The 22,482-nt window shown below is 38.4% G+C and overlaps 1 protein-coding gene across 5 annotated transcripts in view; it reads left to right on the top strand.

The window, feature by feature from the left end:
* The window catches only part of znf512b (zinc finger protein 512B), a 205,062-nt gene extending 186,853 nt beyond the window's left edge, over nt 1-18,209 (top strand). For 4 of the 5 annotated variants that reach the window (XM_053482161.1, XM_053482162.1, XM_053482160.1 and 1 more), the window contains 4 exons: nt 12,740-12,841; nt 13,002-13,064; nt 13,705-13,803; nt 14,026-18,209. In XM_053482161.1, the coding sequence (XP_053338136.1) occupies nt 12,740-12,841; nt 13,002-13,064; nt 13,705-13,803; nt 14,026-14,433 (672 nt within the window). In that variant the 3' untranslated portion in view covers nt 14,434-18,209. Of the gene's footprint in view, nt 1-12,739; nt 12,842-12,975; nt 13,065-13,704; nt 13,804-14,025 lie in introns of those variants that run through there. The other variant, XR_008356100.1, reaches the window with a different exon arrangement.
* The last annotated feature ends 4,273 nt before the right edge of the window (nt 18,210-22,482 follow it).

The following is a 22,482-nucleotide window of genomic DNA, read 5'->3' as shown; positions in this document are numbered from 1 at the left end:
TGCTATGAACGAACTTCATGGGGCCATCAGCAAACAACAAACTGTTTACCCCGAGGATGCTTTTATTGTTGCGGGGGACTTTTATCACTCCAACTTAAAGACAGTGCTCCCTAAATTTCACCAGAACACTTTCTGTCACACCAGAGAAAACAAAACTTTAGACCATGTATACACTAACATGGCTGAAGCCTATATTGTGAACCCCCTCCCCCACTTGGGACAATCAGACCACCTTTCTTTGTTCCTCACTTCTAAATACTCACCCCTCATCAACCGTGTGCAGCCATCAGTGAAGACCATCAAAGTGTGGCCAGCTGGGGTAGACTTCACACTCCTGGACAGGTTTCTACACACAAACTAGAGTATGTTTGCTACTTAGATGAACATAGACAGCTACACTTCCTCTGTTCTGGAGTACATCAACACTACCATAGACAGTGTCACAACACAGAAGCAGATCACCACATACCCAAATCAGAAGCCATGGATGAACAAGGATGTGCGTCTTCTACTGGAGGCACGCAACACTGCCTTCAGATCAGGTGATGCACAGGCCTACAGCACATCCAGGGCTAACCTGAAGAGGGGCATCAAAAAGGCCAAACACTGCTACAAACTAAAACTAGAGGAGGTTTTTTTTTAAACTCGCACATGTCAGGGCATCCAGGCCATATATATATATATATATATATATATATATATATATATATATATATATATGCTTCCGTGAAATATCGACAATTCGCCATTCATTCTGATGTTGATAATCAGCGATATTTTATAAGGAGATTTCGGGGATTTCGCTTAATTTTATAACGTGTTGAGAAAATTTATTAGTTCGTTCATTTTGTTTGAAGCTTCCATGAAATTATCTCTAAACCAATGTAACGACCCCACCTGAGGATATAAAGCTTTATTATTGTGTTTGAATGAATCAAATTTACCACAGCAGAGAATAAACTATGCTATGTCATAACGGAAGCAAACACCACGATTATTACTCGTTTCAGTCAGTGTTGCTAGGCAACGGACCACACGCCTTATGAAAGACTTCACTTTTCCGTTTACCTCTGAGAAAAAAAGCTGTGTTTTGTTTGTTTATATTTAGAATTTTTATAACATTACAAGAAGGTAACAGTTTGGTCTGTGTAGTTAGTGCCCTTGTGGAGAATAAATAAATGAATAACAACTTCCAACCACCTCTCAAGAATGTGCCATAGTTTTGCAAAAATACTTGCAAAACATCAGCATACATTAAAGGGAACTTCTGAGGTCACTGATTGATGGCACGGTCGTTCAGAGGGGGTTGCGATCACACCCACAGTTCTTTTGTTCTAGGCTGTCGGTAATGAAAATCATTTCAATGTAACCCATGGGTCTCAATTACAAAATCAGCCAGCGCTGTAAACAGATGACACGACAAATTATATATTGTGAAACGTATATTTAAACATTAAAAAAATATATATATAAAAAACATAAATATAAAAACAATCGACTATTATTGTCAGCGTCAAGTTTACGGGGCTTCTCAGTCTTTCGTTAATTTTACTTTTAACTCGAAATCAATGTGGCTTATTAAAGATGCACTGTTTTACTGGACATGGCTGTTTTGTAATGTTCTGCAAAATAAACCCTGTCTACGGTTCGAATATACTGTGAACGTCTCAAAGTCACGTCTCTTCAGATCCTTCTGCACTAATGTTATCATGGTGTAAATTAGTAACGTATTGATGTATTTCACTTGCGGACAAAATAGACCATGTCTAGTAACGAAAGTAATAAATTTTTCACTACTCTTCTCTTATGCAGCACCGCTAAAAAGATAATAAAAATTACACCAATCCTGCCATGATCCTACCCTGCCCATACACAACACTGGCTGGGAAGATGAACTCAGACTTTCCAAAACTTACTCTAATTTCTTCAGATGAAATTAAGGTAGGATGAAGAGAACAGAAATGAACTCCCCTCTGTGCAATATCTAAGTAGAATGTAACTGTAGCAGCCACAAAATGCCCCCCCATGTAACTCTGATTAGGAAAAGCTTACAGACACCAAACCTGCAGCACTTTGGTGTAATTTTTATTATATTTTTCAGCCGTGCTGCATAAGAGATGAGTAGTGACAAACTCGTTACTTTTAATAACGGGATGTTTGATTTGATGTTTTATTATGTTTTATTGCATTATACGTGCGATGCAAAAAGGAAGTAAATAAACACGTGGCAATGCAAAGAGGACAGAGCTGCAAAATATTTAAGCAATATAAATTGAACAAAGTGTGATCATAATAGTTGTTGTTGTTGCTGTTTAGGTAATTGGTTCCATCGTGTTACTGAACGCAACTGTGTTCACAAAACCGAGCGTAGGGAAAGAAAAACACTCGCTAATGCGTTTGAATGAAAAGGGGCGGCGGCTTTTCTTTGAAGATAGCGACTGTGTAAATGGGGCAATCCGTGGCAGGGGGGCGTTTAATGGCATAACAAACCTCTGAACGTCTTTTGTCTTGTAAATGATTATCCACATTCACCTTCCAATCCCCCACAGCGCACACACTCTGTACACTGTTGCTATTTGTTGGGGCACTTGGTTATACAAAGCACTTTAATGTATGAAACACTCACTTCCTGGTTTATTTTATTTTGAATATTGCTTATTACCTTATTCCGCAAAATAAACAATGTCATCATTGTGTAAATTATTAACATATTGATGTCTTTTAATTAAGGACAAAAACAAACCCTGCGCTTGTGTTTAGCACTGATGCTGAACAGCTGTGTTCATAGGTTTAATCAACGATTTACAAGACAAACACTCTTCCTTGGGTAGTGCAGCTTTTGTAATAGGGACATTAATAGTATTTTTGAAGCTTTAGCATCTTTCTTAGTTAAAGAGGAGTGACATTGTGAGTTTGTAACACTGACAGTAAGCTGTAATGTTAACTCCAGACTTGGTAAACTGATCATTAAGTTATCTAAAGTCACATCTGACTCTCAGCTGCTGGTGCTGCCAGTGATTTTCAAAACGGCCAATAAAAAACTAAACTCGAAAATAAACTGTAAACTACTCCAAATCAATTTTATAAAATAAAACACCACTTACCGCGAATAGTCCATTAATCCGCCATCTTCATCTCTGTAGTGCAGTTTGGTATCGTCAGTTCGGCGGGTTGATAAAATCACGTGATTGCAACCCAGCGCAGCTAAATTGCTGGCTTGTGTTAACGTGTTCTTAAGAACAAAGCGCCATCTAGTGGTGGAACCAGGTAAATGAATAAATAGGGCTTGAATGGGCGTGTTTACTGTGAAATCTTGACACGCCTTTCTGGAAGGAAAAGGAGGGGGAATTACGGCGTGCATAGGGCAGCCATACGCCTTTCGCACACCATTCACACGGTCGAGGCTATTTGACGTAGCTCCATCTGTATGTTGTAATGACTGCCGTGTACATTCCTCCGTCTGTGAACGCCGCCGCAGCGTGTGACAATATCCACTCGGTCACCGCCAAACTCCCAACCCGGCAGTCAGGTGCCTTTCTCCTGATTTCTGGTGATTTCAACCACGCATCCCTGATGAAGACAAATGTTAAAAGTGCTAACAGTGCTGCAGCCCTGCCCCCCTCTGTGAAATCAGACCACAACCTAGTTCATCTTCAGCCAGTATACAAACCCCCCGTCCAGAGGCAGCCTGCTACAGTGAGAAATGTGAGAAATAATTCTCCAATTATTTTCAGATTTTCTACCCTGCAGGATTGTTTTGAGGCCACAGACTAGGATGTTCTCTGTGAACCACATAAAGTGAACATTGTAATGCAGTCTGTTATACCATCAGAGTACATAAACTTCTGTGTATACACCTGTGTACCTATAAGAAAGATTCGCTGTTTCCCCAACAATAAACCCTGGGTCACCAAGGACAGTAAAGCTTCCTTAAATGAGAACAAAAAGGCTTTTAGGTCTGGTAATAAGGAAGCGGCCACGAAGGCTCGAAGAATGTTGACTGTCGAAATCAGGGAGAGGAAAGACCCTTACCATAAAAAAACTGGAACAAAGGCTGAAGAACAACAACATGAGAGAGGTGTGGAGAGTCATGAGGAGCATTACTGGCTACAAGATGAGTGGCCAAGCTATTGGGGGCGATGTGGAACATGTTAACGATCTCAACACCTTCTTTAACAGATTTGATGTCCCTCTGCCTCACACCACCTCCAACTTCAACTTTAAAACAGGCTCCTCTCCTTTGGCTCCCCCATCCAACCCCACACAGAAAACGGCCACTACTTCTTCTGCACTCCTATCAATTAACATCTCAGATGACCCGGTAAAACGCGGTTTGAGTAGGCTCTGTCCTACAAAAGCTGCAGGTCCGGATAAAATCAACCCAAGAGTCCTGAAATCCTGTGATCCTCAACTATGTGGGGTCCTATGGCACCTTTTCCGCCTGAGTCTGTCTCTACAGAAAGTCCCTGCCTTGTGGAAAACATCCTGCATTGTTCCTGTCCCCAAAATACCACGACCCTCTGCCCAGAATGACTACAGGCCCGTCGCTCTAACATCACATATCATAAAGGTGTTTGAGGGACTTATCCTGGATACACTTCATCCCCAGGTAAAGTCCTCTCTTCATCCTCTTCAGTTTGCCTATCAGCCATTCCTGGGACTGGATCACGCCATTATCTATTTGCTCCACCGAACCTACTTCCACCTCGACAAACCTGGGACCAGTGTTAGGATTATGTTCTTTGACTTCTTCAGTGCCTTCAACACCATACAACTGGCAGTACAGGGAGGGGGGAACTAAGGATCATGCAAATCGACACTTCCCTGGTCTCATGGATCATGGACTATCTGAGAATATCTAAATGAAGGAGCTGGTGGTCGACTTTAGGAAAAGTGGAACCCCTGTGACTTCTATATCTGTCCAGGGAGAGATAATGGACATGGTCTCTGAGTATAAATACCTGGTAGTGCATCTGAATAACAAACTGGACTAGCCAGTTAACACATTCACACTCTACAAGAAAGGACAGAGCCGGCTCAGGTCTTTCAACATCTGCAATACCATTCTTCAAATGTTTTACGAATCTGTTGTGGCGAGTGTCATTTTCTATGCTGTGGTCTATTAGGGCTGCAACATGAAAGCGGCAGACAAAAACAAACTGGACAAGGTCATTAAAAGGGCCGGATCTGTTCTGGGAATAGAGCTGGACTCTGTTGATGTCGTGGCAAGGAGTAGGATTCTGTCCAAAATACACACAATTTTTAACAATCCTTCTTACCCACTATACAGTGTTCTCTCGGACCAGAGGAGCAATTTCAGCCAGAGACTGCTCATGACCAGATGTTCTACAGAGTGCCACAGGAGATCTTTTCTCCCAATGGCCATTAAATGATATTACTCATCTCTGTAACATTTCCAAGACAAAATAGGGACTGTCAGTAGTTACTGTTCAATAATACTTTATGACACTACTGTTCCCACAACTTAAGATAAGTTCTAAGTGCAATATCTAATTACCAGTACATTTGTGCAAAATTCTCTCTATTCACTTATACTACATTTTAAGTGCAATATCAGTCTACTAATTATTTTCAGTGCAATATGTAACTGTATGCTATGTTTAATTCTATTTTTACTTCTATTTATTGTATTTTTCCTTTTAATTATATTTTTTGAATAAAATCTTTTCCTTGTTTAGTCTATTTTTCCCCTTTCTTCCCGGTAAATTAATCAATGCAACTGTATGACCAAGACAAAGCAATTTCTTAATAAAGTTCTTTAAATCTCAAATTTTAAATTTTGAATCTTTTTAAGTGGGACAACTTGCACAATTGGTGGCTGACTAAATACTTTTTTGCCCCACTGTATTTAGGGTCTACAAAAAGTCTGAATACTCTGAACTGCTCCAACGTTAGCAGTTAATCGTGGACTTGTGTGTATCTTTATTTCATGAGTATCCCCATACCTGCCTGGTGCCTTATACCCAGGTCAACCCCAGAGAAGAACAAAGTCCAACCTTCATCTAGGAGTAGGGATTCAGAGCTGTGGCTTTCCGTAGAGGTAAGCCCACCAGATCTAACTAATAATACTCCACCTCCCGCACAAGCTCCGGCTCTTTTCCCCCACAAAGAAGTAATGTTCCATGTCCCCATAGCCAGCATTGGCCACCTGGGTCTGGTCCGTTAAGGCCCTCTGTCTTCACTGCCACCTAAAAAGCAGTGCTCCCGACCCCATCGGTTTCTCTTGCAAATGGTGGCTCCACAGGTCCGCAGGATCACCTGTCTCCCTCCTGTTTTTCATGGAGTCTAATTTGAACCATTCTTAGTCTCGCCTCTCGCCTGAGACTAACTAGCCTTGGAAGGCCCTACCAGAAGAACACAGCTCCAAACAACACAACTCCCAGTGCCTTTGACTTTGTGTGCGTGGAATTTAATTGCACAATCATTAGTGTGTTTTTAAAAAAATGTACAATGCCATCTGTTGAATTTTGGAATGGACTAATTTTTATACTATTCAATTCAATTCAATTTTATTTGTATAGCACTTTTAGCAATTTTCATTGCCGCAAAGCAGCTTTACACAGTCAAAAGAATTATTTAAGTTTGTATGTGAATTTGTATAAATCAAAATGGTCAGTTTGTCCCTGGTGAGCAAGCCGAGGGCGACAGTGGCAAGGAAAAACTCTCTGAGATGGTAATAGAAAGAAACCTTGAGAGAAACCAGACTCAACAGGGAACCCATCCTCATTTGGGTGAAACAGAAAGCAGTAAATGATCTGCATTTATACAGTGTGTAGGGTGGGAGGCAGTTCAGCTATAATAGCTGATGTTAATTGATGTTAATATGGAGTCCAGGTAGTTATTGAAGACCCAGGTAGACTTGTAAGAAGTTCCAGTCCTGAACTATCATCAAGTCCCCAGAGAAACAGTTGCCAACACCAGTCAAGGCCAGAACCATTTTCTAGGTAGAGAGAATCGTCCCAGACACCAGACACATCCCAGAGAGACACACGGGGCATCCATGTGACAAGATCTTCAGCCAGAAGCTGGGCACTAGGATGGGTCAGACAGGTCCGGAGGGCAGAGGGAGTCTGGATCACTGGCAGCTCAGGAACGACATGTGTAGCTCGACAGAGAGAGAGAAAGAGTGAAAGGGGGAGACAGGAGGAGAGAGGAAAGAGAAAGAGGGAGGGAAGAGAAGAGGAGGAGAGATGGCAGTTAGGTATGGTCACAGTCACACAATGTATATTGTGAATGTATATTAACTGTAGAGTGCAAGCAGAGACTCCGGCAGGACTAACTATGACAGCAACAAACACTGTATGTATGACATCAACTAAGTCTTTCACAATATCCCTAACTTATTGAGTAGTGCACACACACACACACACATATATATATATATATATATATACACATACACACATACACACATATATACAATGTGGAACCTCAGATCACGTGCATAATTCGTTTCGGAAGTGGGCTCATTCCAAAACACTCGTAAACTAAATTAAATTTTCTTATAAGAAATGATGGAAACTTAAATTATTTGTTCTACAGCCCAAAAAAAAAATACATAAAAATAATTATTACAAAATATTAAGTAAAAATAAAACAAATTAACATGCACGTTACCTTTCAAAAAAGTAAAAAATAAATCCCGGCAGATAAGCGTTTCCCTTTGTGCATGCAGGCGCTGTGTATGTGTGTGTGTGTGAGGCTAGAGTAAGTAGAGACTCTTGCTTTCAGCCCCTTCTGTCTCCCTTTCCTCGTCTTACACATTAAAACTTTCTTCTCTCGTTTAAACACACTCACACGCGCATTAACGGAAAGACTGTTGTTCTGGTCTAAATTATTAAAGCTTCTCCGCTTTTTTAAATGTTGCTCGCGACAGCGTAACAGCTCGTTAATCCATGCTTGTGTAATAATGAGATGGACAAACTCGTCGATGCCTGTTCTTTTTTTTTTTGCATTGTCAGGTTATACTGTAGTACAAACTTTCGGGTGGATCCTGCACTTAAATCCAACAAAAAAAACTACTGAAGAACAAAACTCAGGCTCGATATCCTAACTTAAATCTCACATTCGCATTCACACACACCAGACTGCATTACCCATAATGCATCTCCCGCAATGGACTACAGTTCCGTAAACAGAGGTCATAAATCAACGTCTCTCTCCCGCTAGACTGTTTGATCTATAAAAAAAAATAAACCACGCTTAAGACACTCGTGTGAGCGCAAACTAACAGAATCACTGCTGTAAAGTAAAACAAACAAACAAATGACCCAGCATCTCACCTCTGAAAAGATTTGCGACAGAGTTTCTTTGGAGAGCAGAGTGTGTGTCTCTTGCCTTCATTTCTGTGCGCGTGTGTTTGTGAATGAGGGTTTCACACACACACACACACACACAGCCGGCACAGTGTCTAATTACGCTCGCGCACGCGCACACAAACACACTGCGATGAGGAAGAAAATAGATTTTTAACCTCTGTATTGAGAATTTCTTTTGCCTTACTCATGCGCACACACGTGTGTTATATGAAACAGTACACGCGCTGTACACACACGCTTTCGAACACATAATAAAGTATGTTTCACACACGTAGTCAGTGTTATAGTAAACAGTACAAGCGTGCACAGATGTTGATTATACCAGTAAGAGACGAGCACTAAGACCCAGCAGGGGAGACGATTCTGCAGCGCAAGAGTGAGAAAAAACGTTCAGTTGTGATCACATGACGCTCGGCGTCTAAACAAGAAGCGCATGCGTGAAACTCACAAGTACTCGGTGCTTGTAAACCAAGAAAATGCTCGTTTTTTAAGTTAAATTTTATTAAAAATCTTTGCTCGTCTTGCAGAACATCCGTAAACCGTGTTAATTGTAATCCGAGGTTCCACTGTATATATATATATATATATATATATAAATAAATGGCAAGCTGTTTAGGAAAATATTCATGAGAGAATCGAATGAAAACTCTATATATATATATTGAATGAAATATATATATATATATATATATTGAATGAAAAGTCTAAATATGTTAAATGGATTCTGAATATATTAAAAGAAAGTCTGAATATATTCTTAATACACATACTGTATATACACACACACACATATATATGTGTGTGTATCTGAGTATTTCACAATCTGCTAAGTTACTGGGATTTTCACGCACAAACATTTCTAGTGTTTACAAAGAATGGTGTGAAAAGGGAAAAACATCCAGTATGCGGCAATCCTGTGGGCGAAAATGCCTTGTTGATGCTAAAGGTCAGAGGGGAATGGGCCGACTGATTAAAGACTGATTGATAGAAGAGCAACTTTGAGTGAAATAATCACTCGTTACAACCAAGGTATGCAGCAAAGCATTTGTGAAGCCACAACACGCACAACCTTGAGACGGATGGGCTACAACAGCAGAAGACCCCACCGGGTACCACTCATCTCCACTACAAATAGGAAAAAGAGGCTACAATTTGCATGAGCTCACCAAAATTGGACAGTTGAAGACTGGAAAAATGTTGCCTGGACTAATAAGTCTAGATTTCTGTTTAGACATTCAAATGGTGGAGTCAGAATTTAGCGTAAACAGAATGAGAACATAGATCCATCATGCGTGGATGCATGGTGGTGTAATGGTCTGGGGGATGTTTTCTTTAGACTTTAGGCCCCTTGGTGCCAATTGGGCATTGTTTAAATGCCACAGGCTACCTGAGCATTTAAACAATGCCAGTTTCTGACCATGTCCTGACCAACAGTTTCTGACCATGTCCATCCCTTTATGACCACCATTTACCCATCCTCTGATGGCTACTTCCAGCAGGATAATGCCCCATGTCACAAAGCTCGAATCGTTTCAAATTGGCTCCTTGAAAATGACAATGAGTTCACTGTACTAAAATGGCCCCCACAGTCACCAGATCTCAACCCAATAAAGCATATTTGGGATGTGGTGGAACGGGAGCTTCGTGCCCTGGATGTGCATCCCACAAATCTCCATAAACTGCAAGATGCTATCCTATCAATATGGGCCAACATTTCTAAAGAATGCTTTCAGCACCTTCTTGAATAAATGGCACGTAGAATTAAGGCAGTTCTGAAGGCGAAAGGGGGTCAACAACGTAGTTGTATTAGGTGTTCCTAATAATCCTTTAGGTGATTATATATATATACATTCCACACACACACACACACACACACACAGGTCCTTTTCAAAAAATTAGCATATTGTGATAAAGTTCATTATTTTCTGTAATGATTTGATAAACATTAGACTTTCATATATTTCAGATTCATTACACACAACTAAAGTAGTTCAAGCCTTTTAATTGTTTTAATATTGATGATTTTGGCATACAGCTCATGAAAACCCAAAATTCCTATCTCAAAATATCAGCATATTTCATCCGACCAATAAAAGAAAAGTGTTTTAAATACAAAAAAAAGTCACCCTTCAAATAATTATGTTTAGTTATGCACTATACTTGGTCGGGAATCCTTTTGCAAAAATGACTGCTTCAATGCGGCGTGGCATGGAGGCAATCAGCCTGTGGCACTGCTGAGGTGTTATGGAGGCCCAGGATGCTTCCTTAAGCTCATCCAGAGTGTTGGGTCTTGCGTTTCTCAACTTTCTCTTTACAATATGCCACAGATTCTCTATGGGGTTCAGGTCAGGAGAGTTGGCAGGCCAATTGAGCACAGTAATACCATGGTCAGTAAACCATTTACCAGTGGTTTTGGCACTGTGAGCAGGTGCCAGGTCGTGCTGAAAAAAGAAATCTTTATCTCCATAAAGCTTTTCAGCAGATGGAAGCATGAAGTGCTCCAAAATCTCCTGATAGCTAGCTGCATTGACCCTGCCCTTGATAAAACACAGTGGACCAACACCAGCAGCTGACATGGCACGCCAGACCATCACTGACTTTGGGTACTTGACACTGGACTTCAGGCATTTTGGCATTTCCCTCTCCCCAGTCTTCCTCCAGACTCTGGCACCTTGATTTCCGAATGACATGCAAAATTTGCTTTCATCCGAAAAAGTACTTTGGACCACTGAGCAACAGTCCAGTGCTGCTTCTCTGTAGCCTAGGTCAGGCGCTTTTGCCGCTGTTTCTGGTTCAAAAGTGGCTTGACCTGGGGAATGCGGCACCTGTAGCCCATTTCCTGCACACACCTGTACAAGGTGGCTCTGGATGTTTCTACTTCAGACTTTCGCAGGGCCCCCAAGGTCTGGAATCGGTCCTTCTCCACAATCTTCCTCAGGGTCCGGTCACCTCTTCTCGTTGTGCAGCGTTTTCTGCCACACTTTTTCTTCCCACAGACTTCGAACTAAGGTGCCTTGATACAGCACTCTGGGAACAGCCTATTCGTTCAGAAATGTTGCTTGAGGGTGTCAATGATGGCCTTCTGGACAGCAGTCAGGTCGGCAAGTCTTACCCATGATTGCGGTTTTGAGTTATAAACCAGGCTGGGAGTTTTTAAAAGCCTCAGGAATCTTTTGCAGGTGTTTAGAGTTAATTAGTTGATTTAGATGATTAGGTTAATAGCTCGTTTAGAGAACCTTTTTATGATATGCTAATTTTTTGAGATAGGAATTTTGGGTTTTCATGAGCTGTATGCCAAAATCATCAATATTAAAATAATTAAAAGGCTTGAACTACTTCAGTTGTGTGTAATGAATCTAAAGTATATAAAAGTCTAATGTTTATCATTACATTACAGAAAATAATGAACTTTATCACAATATGCCTATATATACCTTATATATGAGAGAGAGAGAGAGAGAGAGAGAGAGAGAGATTTTTTCATGTTTATTGATGGTGCTCAATGTCGACGGCACATTTTTACGTTTTAAATAAGATATGCTATCATATACTATCATATAGCCTACTATCAGGAAATTAAATTAAGTTCAAGACTATTTAAACCATTGCCTTGTCTTTCATCATTTTGTCCCTGTTAAGACATTACAAAAACTATATAAGAAACCTATAAGGAATTTTAAAGCACGTTTTTGGGCATCATATTTCATCATTATGACAATAATATGAAGCACATATACACACATTCATCATGAAAGATATATTGTAAAAAAAAAAAATCATGTTTGCTTTAGCACTGGAAACAATATTGTTTTAGGCTAATTAATTACACACAATTCTTCGTTGTACTTGGTCTGGCTTTTAGATTAAGTCCTTCCATGCGCCATCTGGTGGATATTCAGTAAAGCACAACACATCTATTTAAATTCCCGAATGTTGCTTGTGGGATTTCTTGCGAATTGCGAATTGCGGCATCTAGAGGGGGAAAAAAATGCACATTTCTAATGGCCACATCTGTATATATATAAAAAATACTAAGTACTAAAAAGTGATGATCATGCTGCCTATCGTTACATTCAATGACACGATAAGGGGTGAACAGTATATTGGCCACCGCTACACATGACTAAACAAAATTTCTAATTCTGTTTACGTGTAAAAAATATTTTTATAATTAATTTAAATACCAAATAAACAAAAATATATAAATAATTAGCAATATTAATTGATTATATTTAATGTTTTAATCTTGAAAAATAATGATTTTTCTTGTATCAAATGCTATATAACTTATCAATTTGTAAAAACAATTTGATCTGCTTTTTGTATGAAAGGTGCCAGATCAATCGGGATGAATAATAGAAAGAAGAACCACCATTAACACTTCCCTATTTTTCTTTTAGCTGAATTACACACGACCGGGCCTTCCCACTTATGACCCTGAAACTTTGGATACTTGGAAAAATGAAGTGAAGGAGAAAGGTTTCATCTGTTGTCCAAATATTGTAAGCGGTATACTCTTTCTAACAAACCTATTTTTCTTTTTCAAAAAAAAAAAAAGCTCTAAATACTGTAAATGAGACACAATAACATATCTCAACTGCAATCTTTTTTTCTATTTTTTTGTGGTCCCCTGTAGAATAATTAGCTTATTTCCCTTGACAGAGTTGTGAGGCCATTTATGGAAGTGTGTCAGGACTCAAAGCCCATCTAATCAGCTGTATGAAGGTACACAGCTGACTTCTGTGGTCTATGAACATTTAAATGTACAAACTGATCCAATAACCGCAAAAGAATTGGCAAATTTTACCCAGAAATCTAATTTGGTTAAAAAAAAACAAATCTGGTAAGAAAGTGGATCTATATGTTTCAATTATTACTTTTATTAGTGCTTTTTATTAATTTGGAATTTGTAATCACTTTTCTTTCTTTAACATTACAAATAGTAAGTATGTTGCTACTGTTGAAGCAATGCAATCATCTGTTAGACATTTTAGTGACTATCCTTGATTAGAAGTGCAAACATTTTGGATTATGTGCTAAATACCAATGTCAACAGGTATTTTTATTTTGGGGATAAACACAAAAACATATCTTATCATTTATGTCAGTATTTTACACATGTTTATAATTTACCTTTTTATAATTAGCTAAGCAAAGGTAAACTAAGACAGCTTGGAATCTGACATTTAGTGGGCAGTAAAAAGTTAATCTTTTATTAACAAATCAGTATGATACATGCTTTTTTATATTAGTAGCAAATTATTTTTATTCTATGTTTTAAAACCAATAGATAGATAATTTTAAAAACATTGAAATTGTTGTATTTCAACTTAGTGTTTATGTCAGTTTATTCTATTTCAAACAGGGAGGGGTCATTGTGGGGAAGTATACCTGCTTACTGTGCCAAAGAGAATTCAGCTCTGAGAGTGGAGTGAAATACCACATTTGTAAGACACACTCACAGGTGAGCTACAAAACATATATAAAAACACTTTCATCTACCCACACTTACATACCTGCAGAAACGTTTTCATGCATATAATATTTACCCACGTAGACACACACATGCACAACCCTATACACATAATTTGTTTGACTATCCCCTTGTCAAAAGATTAGTATACCAGTGTTAGCTGCTCTTACCTACTCTTTCTGCGTACCCTGCTGTTCCCTCATTTTAATTTAGAATTGGTTTCGAGCAACAGGCAACGTGTCCAACAGCAAGAACAAAGATTCACAGAACAAGCAACTGCAGAAAGGCATGAAAAATGGCGTACCTTGGAAGAAAAGGGGTCGGAAACCCAAACAACGTCTGGTTGAAAAAGAGACCACACGAGAAAAGACTCTGCTAAAGAGTATTAGCAGTGGAATCTCCATGAATCACCAAACCCCAAAACCAAACACAAGCCCAGCATTATTGCAAACTTCAAGCCAGAACCCAGCCGGCACCACCCTCAACAATATCCCAATAACAACAGGTGGTTTGAATATGTTTAGTGATTTACAGCCTCCACTTAATAAGAGGCCAAACCTAAGAAATCACTCAAAAAGTAATATGGCTTTCACCATTTCAGTACCAAATAAGATGCTGTAAGCAATATGCCAGTAAAACAATTAATCTGTAACTTATATCCTCTGTGATTAGTATATCATATTATGTAGAAGATGGAGCTGATACAGTTCAGTTCAGATACAAGTCAGAGGTCATTAAAACTTTTTTTAACCACTTTACAAATTTTATGTTTCGGTTAGGACATCCACTTTATGCATGACACAAGTAGGTTTTCAAACAATTATTTACAGATTGATTTTTTTCCCCCACTTATAATGCACAATGTCTCAGTTCCAGTGGGTCAAATATTTACATACACTCAGTTGACTGTGCCTATAAACAGCTTGGAAAATTCCACAAAATTATTTTATGGCTTTAGTAGTTTCTGATAGGCCAGATAGATTGAGAGATATGCCATCTGGTCTTTTTTTTTTAAAATGTAAGCATACTTTTGAAGGTGTGGCAAAATTGCTTAAGGACAATTAAGTTGAGTTACTGGTTTGGCCCTGACCTCAATCCAATTAAAAAAAAGAAATAGTGGCAGAATCAAAAAAGCATGTGCAAGCAAGGAGGTGTTTAAACCTGACTCAGCTACACCAGTTCTGTCAGGAAGAATTGGTTAAAATTCTGGTAACTTATTGCAAGAAGCCCGCAACATATGATCTAACTTATAAACAAGTTAAACAATTTAAAGGCAATATTAACAAATACTAACTAAGTGAATGTAAACTTCTGATCCACCGGGAATGTGATGAAAAAATTTAAATGTGAAAGAAATTTTCTCCTATTATCTTGACATTTCACATTCTTCAAAGAAAGATATTGTTGGCTAGGATTTATTCAGGAAATGTAAAAAACTTTTTTGGTTTAAATGTTTTTGGCTAAGGCAGGGGTAGACAATTTCTGTCCTAGAGAGCCGCAAACCTGCAGAGTTCACCTCCAACCCTAATCAAATACACCTGAACAAGCTAATTAAGGTCTTCAGGATTACTAAGGCCATGTCCACATGTAGCCAGGTATTTTTAAAAAACAGAAATTTTTTTACTTAGTTTTTTTTAAATAATTCTTTCCACACAACCTACATTTTAAAAATATATTTGTCTACCTGAAAACACAAAACACCCTGTTAAGTGTTATTTGGAGCAGCCCTAATCAACAGGGGGCCAATCAGAAGCCTAGACAAAACATTACAGCTTGCGCTTTGTAAAAGCCGCCGTCGCTGTTTGCAGGGTCTGTGTCTTTAGAGTTTTGCATGTAGCAGCAGTGAGCTTCGTAGTACATTCAGGCACCTCTGTTCGTTAACATAATGTGTGAGTAACTGCGCATGTATGTACACATGTAAAAAGTCAAGTAAGCAACGTTAACACAGTTACTAGTTTACTGTACGTAAGTCCACTATTGCACAAATATACTCATACACAAAGCTGATGTCAAATCAAGGAGACTAGCAGACAGACATTGACATCATCGGCACACAAGGTGACATTACAATAAGCCAAAATCTCTATTTGCCCAAAAGGAAGATTTTCCAAAACTCTGTTTTCAGTGGTATTGTGTGGACAGGGAAGAGTTTTTTAAAAGCTCTTTTTTTAAAGACCAAAACTGTGGACAAAGGGCCAAAACCGCAGATAAACATCTCAGTTTTTAAAAATACCCAGCTACGTGTGGACAAGGCTACAGGCAGGTGAGTTTGGAGCAGTTGGTAAATGACTATGGCTCTCTAGGCCTACCAACTTGCCTATCCTTGGGCTAAGGTATAGATAAACTTATGGTTTGAATTGTATATAAAGAAACCTGATATGATCTTCACTGCCTGACATGGTATGCCATCTCCTCCCAAAAATATTAAAATGCTATTTTTTTTGTGTTTATGCTATACACTGGCAACATTTGGGTTTGAGATTAAAAGATAAATATGAGGTAGTACATCAGAATCAGACCAGTAATTTCCTGACATTTGCATTTAAATGTCAGACTATTTTAGATCTGCAAATATATTGGAACAGATTTAACAAACAAACAAATATAAATAAATAAAAAAAAATTGGTTGCTTCTAGTTGTTTGCAGTAAGGGCATCAATCTAGAAACATAATTAAACCATTGCATTCATTCATTCATTCATTGTGATGTTTCCTGGGCTGATACCACAGCTTCTTTTATTTGCCATTTGTGTAAATGGGTTACCTTCTTCACTCTGCTCTTTAGGAATTGATGAAGTCCGTTGTAGTGTTAGTAGCACATTTTCACCATTCTCTTCTAAGTTACTTCTAATTTTTATTAACTATTACCTGTAAATTGGCAAATTCAATGTTTCTAAAGACTTCTGACTTTGACAGCCATCATGATGAACTGCATTATCAACAAAAATTAGTGAGCCATACATTACCATGCACAAGGTTACATTAATGCAAAGGCTTACCTAGACTGAAGCCCTAAGGCCTAAAAAGATCAGAGGCCTATCATAAGTAACACTGTTAAAAAATCACATTGTTTCATGTTGTTTGAAATTTTCTGTCCATCACTTAATACTCATCTTCATGACTGCTGACTGATCCAAATCAGTTGTTGTTTATTTTTCTTCATAGATCTCAATATTTTTGTCATCGATTGCTGTTTCTTAGCATTAAAATTGTCTAGCTATTAATTTTGCCTGTTTTCTTAGCTTCAAATCAATCTGCATTTCTTTCTCCCTTTAAAATAACAAATTCAGTTTTAAACCAAGATAGGTTGTGTAAGCAACTGATGTGTAGATTGTGTAAGCAAGCGATTAATTGTGTAAGAGACTGATGTAACTTGGCACACCTGGGCAACAACAAAAATGGATTCAAAATATGCTGTGATTAATTTTTTTAAATCATCTTGATATGCATATCAGACAATGAAAGCTACAATGACATATCTTTTTTCGTAGTCATGTATAAATCTTATTCCCAAAATGTCTTAACTTTATAGCCAAAACGAAAAAACTGTCATTGCCATTTCAATCTTTTTGGGGGAGAATGTATACCTGAAATGTGTATAAAAAAAATCTTATTTTATTTTATTTTAAAGTTCATTTCAGTGACTAAGCTAAATTGCATAACAAATGATTGTATTATTTATAATCCATGTTTCTATATGTGTTCATATACAATTAAATGATTAAATATTAAGGCAAAAAACAAATGGCTCAAGATACTCAGTTAGCATTTAATTATAATACAGCTCTTGTTTATTTCATTGTTTATCTCTATATTCATATGTGAATACTATATAGACCAGTTTGTTTTTATCCATTGAATCGAAAAAATTGTTTAATTTTTATTTTTTTTTTTTTACATGGTCAATATCTGATTTGCAGTCTTCTCTGATATAGTAAAAATAAAAGGGCCGTAAATGTTGGGTTAGATCACTGTTGAAAGAATAAGCTTCCTGTGCAATAGAGTTGTTTTGTGATTTTTGTTTGGCCTAATGAAATCCGCTTGCTATATTGCTTACGAATTACGAAAAAGGACTAAGCTTGTACTTTTGTATAAAACTGCCTTCCTATTTGTAGGAATCAGTTATATTATAAACAAAAGTGTTTTTTTTTTTATTATTTGTGCCTTTTTGTTTCCAGAAAATTGTTAAATAGAAAATAATAGTTTATTATAATTAAAAATAATAGTTAAAATTAAGTAAAGAATAAATCCCTTAATTAATTAAGTTAACTTTTTATATACAGTCAATTTCAAAAGTAAGTACAGGTAGTCTCCGATCTGTTCCGGGATTTGTTAAGTCAGATTTATTTTCAAGTCCAACAAAGTGAGTCTTGTACACCTTTGACATGAATATAAAATGTTAAGCATACCAACTCAATTGGCTTACGGTGTTTCCTTTCCCCACATTATGTGGCCAAAAACCATACAATGGCTAGGGAAATAGTAAGTTTTCTAATGCTAAGTATCGCCTTTAAATCGTGAGGGGAATCCTGAGCTCTATCTTGTCCTAAAGCTGTTTTAGACTGTGAACTCTGTTTTGTTGAGGATTTTCTGGAATTAGAATGATTTACTATCATGACGGGTTTACAGGACATCCATTTTCTATCATTGTGCTTCCAAACTGATTCACTGAAATCGGTGAGGCTGACTCATTTCTCCCGCACACACACGCACATACAGTACAATATATCGCTGAAAACTCTGTATATAATTTTAAATATCAGTATTTGGAGCACTGCAGTTTCTCTTTTTTGTACAATAGATGTGGGCTACTTTCATGTTTTGTTCGCATCTATGAATGTTTCATAGATCATAGATCTTAAATGTGTCAGGCTTAATTTAATTCAATTTTGTTTCTATAGCGCTTTTAACAATGATAATTGTTGAAAAGCTGCTTTATAAAATAAAATAAAGAAAATTAGTATGAAATATGTGAGAAAATACATAGGAATCTACATTTTATAAAAAAAAAAAAAAACTCCCTAGACTGGCAATAGGAAAAAACCTTGATGAGTACCAGACTCAACCAGGAACAAATTCTCATTTGGGTGATAATTGTTTAATATAAAAAATTTAATATAAATTTAATAATAGAGGATGTGCTTTAAGTTAATAAGGATTCCTGTTTGGTATTGGAGGCTTGCGTACAAAACGGTATAAAATTCCTGAACTATTACGTGACGGCAGTCACAGGTGCTCAGAGAACAGCTGTCTGCATCAGCCAAGGCCAGAACCATCTTCAGGGTAAAATGGAAACTTCCCTTCCAAGCAGACCACACAGGCCCTCCATACAATGAGATCTAAATAGAAGCAGCACACCAGGATCAGTCAGACAGGTCCAGAGGGCAAAAGGGGTCTGGATCACTGGTAGCTTAGAAGTGGCATGTGCAGCTAAATAGAGGGAGAGAGAAGAAAAAAGTGTCCTTCACACAACTTTGTTAAACTGACGTTTCTCATCTGAGACTTACAGTATAATTGTTATTAGCATTACAGTGCAAACTAATACCATGCTTACAATTTATGTTGTCCAGAGGAAGCACATAAAGAGAAAATACGAGTGGGTCTAAAACCGAACCATGTGTAATGCCAAACTTCACTATAGAACATGCAGAATAGTCATAATTTAAAATGTAAATGATTTTTTGGTACTAACTGAGACCTGGGTATCTCTTCAGAATTCAGCTACACCAGCTGCCGTATCCTCTGTCACTGTATCACACTGTTTTTCTGTATCCTATCATCCCTCCTAGACTCATACTCCTTTTCCTCTCTACCACTAGAGACTGCCACAAATACTTTTCTCTCCTCTCTCCTTATCTATGGACCTCCTATGCCCTCTGTCATTTAAACCAAGGATGATTCCTTGGCTGGCTCCTTGGCTTGCTGAGTTATTATGCAACAACTGAAGAGAATTACGATCTGCGGAGAGAAGATGGGAGAAATCACAGGTTGATGCAGATCTTGTCCCTTACCATGCTCTTCTCTACAAATTTACATGTGATGTTACTTCTGCTTCAACTACCTTTTACAGGGAAAAGCCTGAAGCTTCTGCACATTGTCCTGGGAAACTCTACAATATATTCGCTTTACTACACATCCCACCGGCTCCTTCTTCTCCATCCTCTCTGACTGCTGATGACTTCGCCATATTCTCTGATGGGAAAATAGCAGCAGTCTGCCAAACCTTTGCTCCTAATGCAATCCCTACAGCAGAACTTCAGGGCCCTACATCCATTTCCTTTGCAGAATTTTCAGAGATTGAGTACATCATCTCATCCTGCAATCCAACAATCTGTTAATTAGACTCAATCCCTACTGCAGTGATCCAGGCCATCTCACAAGACCTCTTTTCCTTTATCACAACATCATCTTTAGGAAGGTATAGTACAATGCAAAAAAGTATTAAGTCAGCCACAAATTGTGCAAGTTCTCCCACTTAAAAAGATGAGGCCTGTAATTTTCATTATAGGTGTACCTCAACTATGAGAGACAAAATAAGAAAAACAAATCCAGAAAAATAACATTGTAGAATTTTTTAAGAATTTATATGCAAATTATGGTGGAAAAAAGTATTTGGTCAATAACAAAATTTCATTTAAATACTTTGTTATATACCCTTTGTTGGCAATGACAGAGAATGACAGCAAACCTTTCTTGTAAGTCATTACAAGGTTTTCCCACACTGTTGCTGGTATTTTGGCCCATTCCTCCATGCAATTACCTCCAGTGCAGTGATGTTCTGGGGCTGTCGCTGGGCAACGCAGACTTTTAACTCCCTCCAAAGATTTTTTATGGGGTTGAGGTCTGGAGACTGGCTGGGCCACTCCAGGACCTTGAAATGCTTCTTACAAAGCTACTCCTTCATTGCCTGGGCGGTGTGTTTGGGATCATTGTCATGCTGAAAGACCCATATACGATTTATCTTCAATCACCCTTGCTGATGAAAGGAGGTTTTCACTCAAAATCTTACAATACATTCATTCTTTCATTTACACGGATCAGTCGTCCTGGTCCCTTTGCAGAAAGACAGCCCCAAGGCATGATGTTTTCACTCCCATGCTTCACAGTAGGTATGGTGTTCTTTGGATGCAACTCAGCATTCTTTCTCCTCCAAACACGACAAGTTGAGTTTTTACCAAAAAGTTATTTTGGTTTCGTCTGACCATATGACCTTCTCCCAATCTACTTCTGGATCATCCAAATGCTCTTCAGCCAACTTCAAATGGGCCTGGACATGTACTGGCTTAAGCAGAGGGGCACGTTTGGCACTGCAGGATTTGAATCCCTGTGGAATGCCATGGTGGAGTTTGGAGTGTGACTTTCTGAGGTTGTAGACAGGTGTCTTTTATACTGATAATGAGTTTAAACGGATGCCATTAATACAGTTAACAAGTGGAGGACAGAGGAGCCTATCAAAGAAGAAGTTACATGTCTGTGAGAGCCAGAAATGTTGCTAGTTTGTAGGTGACCAAATACTTATTTTACAGAGGAATTTACCAATTAATTCATTAAAAACCCTACAATGTGATTTTCTTTCTTATTTTGTCTCTCATACCGTACCTGTCATTTGTCCTCATCATCCTGGACCTTTCATCTGCATTTGAAACAGTGAACCACAAGATTCTATTATGTATTTTAACAAGCCATGGAATCTGACATGCAACTTATTCACAGGCTACTCAGGTGCTTGTTCAGTCTCTTGACCATATGACCTTCTCCCAATCCACTTCTGGATCATCCAAATGCTCTTCAGCAAACTTCAAATGGGCCTGGACATGTACTGGCTTAAGCAGAGGGGCACTTTTGGCACTGCAGGATTTGAATCCCTGTGGAATGCCATGGTGGAGTTTGGAGTGTGACTCTCTGAGGTTGTAGACAGGTGTCTTTTATACTGATAATGAGTTTAAACGGATGCCATTAATACAGTTAACAAGTGGAGGACAGAGGAGCCTATCAAAGAAGAAGTTACATGTCTGTGAGAGCCAGAAATGTTGCTAGTTTGTAGGTGACCAAATACTTATTTTACAGAGGAATTTACCAATTAATTCATTAAAAACCCTACAATGTGATTTTCTTTCTTATTTTGTCTCTCATACCGTACCTGTCATTTGTCCTCATCATCCTGGACCTTTCATCTGCATTTGAAACAGTGAACCACAAGATTCTATTATGTATTTTAACAAGCCATGGAATCTGACATGCAACTTATTCACAGGCTACTCAGGTGCTTGTTCAGTCTCTTATTTCAAAACTGAACTACTGCAACTTACTCCTGGAAGGCCTGCCACTGCCCCCCTTTCATCCGTCTAACCCAGCATGCAGCAGCACGTCTCGTTTTCAACCTTCCCAAGGTCTCCCACACCACGCCACTTCTCTGCTCCTTGCACTGGCTTCCTGTGGCTGCCCCCATCAAAATAAAAACCTGATGCTTGCCTACAAACCTAAAAAATGGCCCAGCACTCACTTATCTCTCAGCTCTAATCACATCACACACCGCAACACATTCCCTCTGATCCGCCAGCACTGCTTGGCTAGTCCCACCATCCTTTCAGACATCAAGGAAGACATGCATCTTAACTCCTTTGCTGTGGCACCTAGGTGGTGTAATGAACTCCGTTTAAAGATTGCCAG

The sequence above is a fragment of the Clarias gariepinus genome, chromosome 22 (assembly GCF_024256425.1).
Source record: "Clarias gariepinus isolate MV-2021 ecotype Netherlands chromosome 22, CGAR_prim_01v2, whole genome shotgun sequence".
Taxonomy (NCBI): Eukaryota; Metazoa; Chordata; class Actinopteri; order Siluriformes; family Clariidae; genus Clarias; species Clarias gariepinus.
The sequence above is the reverse complement of the archived record's forward strand: the minus strand, read 5'-3'. Positions and strand labels throughout refer to the sequence as shown.